The sequence below is a fragment of the Toxorhynchites rutilus genome, chromosome 3 (genome assembly GCF_029784135.1).
Source record: "Toxorhynchites rutilus septentrionalis strain SRP chromosome 3, ASM2978413v1, whole genome shotgun sequence".
NCBI lineage: Eukaryota > Metazoa > Arthropoda > Insecta > Diptera > Culicidae > Toxorhynchites > Toxorhynchites rutilus.
This window is the reverse complement of record NC_073746.1, coordinates 192,740,316-192,746,674: the sequence shown is the minus strand read 5'-3', so window position 1 is coordinate 192,746,674 and position 6,359 is coordinate 192,740,316. Positions and strand designations below refer to the sequence as shown.

Sequence of the window (6,359 nt, the reverse complement as noted above, 5' to 3'; positions counted from 1 at the left end):
GTGTGCAGAAATTTTATTACCTTCGTTCGTCTTTGGCTGGGGAAGCATTAAAACTAGTGCAGACAATAGCAATCAGCGCCAACAACTATCTCGTAGCCTGGAATTTGTTGTTGGAGCATTACCAGAACACCATAAGACTAAAGCAGTCGTACATTGACTCGCTTTTTGAGTTTCCCACACTCAAGCGGGAATCCGCTTCCGAGTTGCATTCGCTGGTAGAGAAGTTCGAAGCTAATGTGAAAATTCTCAAACAACTCGGAGAGAAAACCGAATACTGGGACATCATTCTCATCAGAATCTTGAGCATTCGCTTGATCCCACAACAAGGAGAGACTGGGAGGACTGCGCTTCAACGAAGGATGCCATAAAATTCAGCGATCTAACATCTTTCATTCAACGTCGTGTCTCAGTACTTCAATCGATTGGACGAACCAGCGATGTTTCCCAACCTCAACCTGTGAAAAGGCCACTTACGCGCCCTGTTTCTAGCCACGGAGCAAACACCATGAACTCGAGAGAGTGTATCCTGTGTTCGAATCACCATCCTCTATATTTGTGCGGAGTCTTCTCCAAACTAAGTATCAACGACAAAGACAAAGAAGTTCGTCGTCATCAGCTGTGCCGGAACTGTCTCCGCAAAGGCCACCGAGCAGATGATTGTCCCTCTTCCAGCACGTGTCGCAAGTGCCATGGTCACCACCACACTCAACTCTGCTCCCATTCTTCGTCCACATTTCCTAGCGCCAATGTTCCAGAATCAACACAACCATTGAAAATTCGAGCACAATCAACGGATAATAAACCGCCGATGTCAATGTCAGCAGCCATCGTTGAAACGTCTGTCAACGCTTCATCAGGTCGTGGAGTGAAAAGCGTTGTTCTGGCAACAGCGATTGTATTGGTGGTTGACGACAATGGTATTGGACACCATGCCAGAGCACTTTTGGATTCCGGCAGTGAGTGCTGCTTTGCAACAGAGTCATTCATACGGCGGCTCAAAATCAAACGTCAGAAAATTAATCTCCCGATCGCTGGAATAGGACAACGTTCGACACATGCTCGCTTCAAAATTGTTTCTACGGTGCGTTCTCTAGTAATACTCTGCTCCGGTTGACTTCGTTATCCTACCACGAGTGACTGTCGATCTACCGTCTAATTCATTTGACGTTTCATCTTGGAAAATTCCTACCGGGATCCAACTCGCGGACCCATTGTTTCACCAAACTGCTCCCATCGACATCATATTAGGTGCCGAACTATTCTTTGACCTGTTCAAAGCCTCTGGCAGAATTCAGCTTGATTCCAATGGTCCACTGTTCGTGAAATCCGTCTTTGGCTGGATCGTTTCCGGAAGAAAATCGACTGGCCAATCATCAGCTCCAGCATCGGTTAATATTGCCACCGTCGTAGATCTTCATCAGCAAATGGAAAAATTCTGGACTGTCGAGGAAGATAGCGGCTCTGCAAACTACTCGGTGAAGAACACTTTCAACGCAACGTATGTAGAAATTCAGAAGGACGCTATATAGTTCGTCTACCAGTCAGAAACGACATTCTCTCCAAGCTGGAAGACAATCGTCGTACTGCTATTCGCCGTTTTCGTCTTCCGGAAAACCGTCTGTGGCATAATGAAAATCTCCGGAAACAATACTGCGACTTTCTGGAAGAATACCGTGCCCTCGGACATATGCATCGAGTGTACGACCATGAGACAGCACCATCTCCGTCCTATCATCTTCCTCACCACTGCGTTGTTCGTGATGACAGCTCTACAACAAAGTTACGCGTAGTCTTCGACGCGTCTTGTAAAACACCGTCCGGTCCCTCCCTAAACGACGCACTCATGGTAGGTGCAGTCACCCAAGAGGACATCAGGTCAATCATCATGCGATCCCGGATCCGACCTATAATGATAATCGCTGACATCAAACAGATGTACCGACAGATACTGGTGGACGAAAAGGATATTCCGCTTCAGAGAATTGTGTGGCGATTCTCCCCGGACGATCCTCTCGAGGCCTACGAATTGAGGACGGTTACCTATGGGACGGCTAGTGCTCCATTTCTAGCGACACGTGTCCTTCAACAATTGGCCGAAGACGAGCGGTACGAGTATCCACAAGCTGCGACGGTCCTGAAAAGGGATTTCTATGTGGACGACTTGTTCTCAGGCGCGGATTCCGTGCAAGAAGCCATCACACTTCGGCAGCAGCTTGAGTCCCTTCTCAACAAGGGAGGATTCCAACTCCGTAAATGGGCTTCGAATGAGCCATCCGTATTAGAGGAAGTTTCGTTGGACAACCGAGCTCTTCAGGCATCCGTGGACTTCGATCGAGATTCATGCATCAAAACCCTAGGCTTACATTGGGAACCATCGACGGACAACCTGCGCTACAAGATCGAACTGCCAAATGTTTGCGAGGAGAGGCTTACCAAACGCATAGCTCTCTCCCAGATTGCGTCACAATTGTACGAGAAAATTACTGCGTCTCTTGAACTGTCAGCCGAAACATTCTTTTGGGTCGATTCGACGGTGGTACTCAGCTGGTTGAATTCCACCCCATCAACATGGACAACTTTCGTGGCGAACCGTGTTTCAAAAATTCAACTCGCCACGGTTGGATGTCATTTTCATCATGTGGCAGGACAACAGAACCCTGCAGACTGCATCTCGCGTGGGACAACAGCAGAGCTGCTATTCCTGAATGAACTTTGGTGGAGCGGACCCTTTTTGTTGCAACAACATTCCAGCAGTTGGCCAATCCAGCTGCACAACGAACTGGAACCTTCGGATGCCCAACTAGAAATCAGAAAAACACCAGTTGCCTCAGTTCCCGCCATAGCCGAACCCACGTTCCTGGACTTATTCGTGGAGAAATTTTCCAGCTACGATCGCATGCTGCGTGTACTCGCTTATTGTCAACGATTTCGTCACAACTGTCTCGCCAGGCCACGTCCAAAAAGGTCTAGTCTCAGCTCTGATGAAGTCTCCAAGGCCGAGAAAACGCTGATCTCATTAGTTCAACAACAATGCTTCAACAGCGACTGGACTAAGCTTCAGCAGGGAAAACCCATTTCCGCCAAATCACCTCTACGATGGTTTCATCCTTTCCTAGCACCAGATGGCCTGATACACATTGGAGGCAGATTGGAACGATCGCAAAAGCCTTTCGAAGTCAAACATCCAATTCTTCTACCGTCGTCACATCGCTTTTCCCTACTGTTGGTTCGAGGTTATCACCACAAACATCTTCACGCAGCTACACAACTATTGCTCACCATTATTCGTCTCCGCTTCTGGATCACAGGAGCCAGAAAGCTTGCGAAAGCTGTGATTCACAACTGCACGACTTGCTATAGAGTTCGTCCACAACACGTGGAGCAATTTATGTCCGAGCTTCCTGCATCACGGGTCACCGCGGCGCGGCCATTTTCCGTCTCAGGAGTGGACTACTGGGGTCCAATTCTACTCAAGCCAGTCAGTCGAAAGGCAGCTCCACGAAAGGCTTACGTAGCTGTTTTTATTTGCTTCAGCACAAAAGCAGTACATCTGGAGCTCGTTCCTGATTTGAGCACAGCAAAATTTATCCAGGCACTTCGCAGGTTCGTCTCACAACGAGGAATCTGCTCCGAAATCCACAGCGACAACGGGAGAAATTTTGTGGGCGCAGCAAACGAGCTTCGTCGTCTATTCCGCAACGAGCATCACCAGCAGGCAGTTGAACAAGAATGCATGAAGAATGGAATACGCTGGTGCTTCAATCCTCCTAAGGCTTCTAACTTCGGGGGCTTGTGGGAGGCTGCTATCGCGTCAGCACAGAAGCATTTCTACCGTATTCTCGGACCCAACAAACTAGCTGACGACGACATGCAAACTCTACTCAAGCAGATCGAGTGTTGCCTGAACTCTAGGCCACTCGTTCCTCTCAGCGACGACCACACCGATTTCCAACCACTCACTCCCGGACACTTTTTGATTGGTTCTGCGATGAAAGCAATTCCGGACATGGACCTCACGAAAATTCCCTCCAATCGACTTCGACACTGGGAGCACACGCAGAAACTTTTCCAACATCTGTGGCAGCGATGGCACAACGAATATCTTTCGACGCTTCAACCACGATCGAAGTGGTGCAATCCACCTGTAGTCATCGAGAAAGGTCGCCTGGTGGTTATAAAGGACGAGAACACTCCTCCTGTGCACTGGCCGACAGGACGAATCATCGAACTGCACCCCGGAGCAGACGGGATCACTCGAGTGGTAACTCTTCAAACACCCAGCGGAAAATTTGTGCGGCCCGTATCGAAGATATGCTTGCTACCCATCGCGACAACACAACCAGCAACACCATCAGAAGAACCAACGAAGACAGCAGAATTATAAATCCGTAAGCTCATCCAGTTTTTCTAAAAGGGCAAGAGGTCATCATCACAACCAGCCATCAACGAGCAATCGACATTTTGAAGTTTCTGAAATGGGATTTCAGAGGGGCCAGTATGTTCGATGAACGAATGCAGAGCCATCTGTATGAAATGATCGACATTGTTTGCAAGAAAATTTATTACCTTCAAGCTACAAAAAACATGACAAAATCAATCGAAGTAACCAGGAAATTAAAATTTTCACTTCCGCCAACCAACATCTATAAAAGGCTGTTGAATCGTATGCGGGGTCTCTTTTTACCGCTCGGTTTTGACCGATGAAGACCAGCTGCTCGAAGTTCAGTGAAAAATAATTCGTGAAATAGTTTTATTGAAATACTCTGTGAATTGTTAAATGGTGAAATTATGGAGAAATAAAAATAGTTATACTTACCTGCAACGAAATACAAATAGAATAAACATGTGTATACTTACCTGAATCGAAGAACTCTTATCTATCGCGTCGCCGTTCTGGAGAGTGTTACCTGGGAGAAAACTCACCACGTGTACTGCGTATTTTCCTGAAGATTGCTGCCCAGTGATCCTGCTCTTCTTTGCTATCGACACAATCTTTCTGAGCGTATGCTTTAAAATTACAATCTGACTGCAGATTTCCACCAATTGTCTGTACTCCATTACGGACCATTATTTCCCAAGTTTTATCATCTATTATATTTGATTGCACTCCTGAATCGATCTGCATTTCGATCAATACTCCGCCAACATTGGCCCATACCAGCTCCTCCGAATCATGAACGGATGATACCATCTCAACAAGTTCTATTTCTTCGTTGTCGGCTTCAGTGTCGTCAATTGCATGTGGTTTCCGTGTATATTTACTCACCTTGTTCTGTGGTGGCCTACCAGTCGATAAATCAGCGGTAGGAAAAGCTTGCATATGATTTCTTTTGAATAAGTCGAGGCGCGTAGTAGTATATCTTAAGGTGGGCCAACTTGCTAAAACCACTCTTCAGCCATCTTGGAAATCTACTGTGTTTTGTTTGTAAACAAAACACAATACGCTATTGCCGAAGCTCGCTCGTGATCAGTCTGTCTCTTTCACGCTACAAGCAAATAATTCCCCTTCTACTTTCTTCCGTGCTGTTTTCATATACTGCTTCCCTAACCAACTTAGTGACGAAACGGCCTCACCTAGTACCATAGACCTGTCTTGGAATAAGTGTTTATTTGATGACGACGTGTGAAATGATGACGTCACGGGGTTTGATGACGATGGAAAACATCTTGACCCTCTGCCAGTACGATTGAAACAAGTTACACGAAAATGTCCTCTCATTCCGCAGTGACCACAGGTTTTGTTCCACGTTGGACATCGTTGATCTGTCCCATGAGAGCGACCGCAATACTTACAAGATGTTCGAATGCTTTGCATTATTTCAGTTGTTCTAGGCATATGTTGTGATATATTCTTTCCGCTGATCTGGTCACTGGCATTGAGGTCTCGTATGCGTTCACTTGCCTGATCATTTCATCGATTGTCAAATTTGTTTCCTGAAGAAGTTTATCCCGTAACGGCACAGCCACAAACTGTAACACCTTATCGACAACTGCGATACCAGCACTCTCCATAACCGTTGTTCCAAAATTGCATTTGGTCGCATGACCTTGTATTTGTTGTGATTGCAACTACTGTGCCACCTATTTCTCGATACACCTTGGCTCTTCGTGCTGTCATGTTGGTATTGTTGGTTGAACGGGTGGCAGCCCTGTGTGAAGAGGAAGCAAAACGGTGGACGACACCATTTTTCATTCGTGTTTAATTATTCAAAGTGTGAACATCGTTCGAATAAAGATTATTTGTTTGTCGTGATTAGTTTAAACTTGTCCTTTCAATTCCGCTGGAAATAACAGTCCAATAGGTTATGGGCCCAGTTGATTGCGGAAAGGTTCAAGTTTTGCAGTTCTTCGTCGCGAAA

At 46.4% G+C, this 6,359-nt stretch overlaps 1 protein-coding gene across 1 annotated transcript; it reads left to right on the top strand.

Annotated features, from left to right (window-relative positions):
* The first annotated feature begins 1,687 nt into the window (after window positions 1-1,687).
* LOC129773772 (uncharacterized) lies at window positions 1,688-4,384 on the top strand. Its single transcript, XM_055777417.1, has one exon. The coding sequence runs from the start codon at window positions 1,688-1,690 to the stop codon at window positions 4,382-4,384; it is 2,697 nt and encodes an 898-aa protein (XP_055633392.1).
* The last annotated feature ends 1,975 nt before the right edge of the window (window positions 4,385-6,359 follow it).

What these genes read in the sequence shown, in the direction of transcription:
- LOC129773772 (XM_055777417.1), top strand. Translation starts at nt 1,688, where the DNA reads ATGCATCGAGTGTACGACCATGAGACAGCACCATCTCCGTCCTATCAT.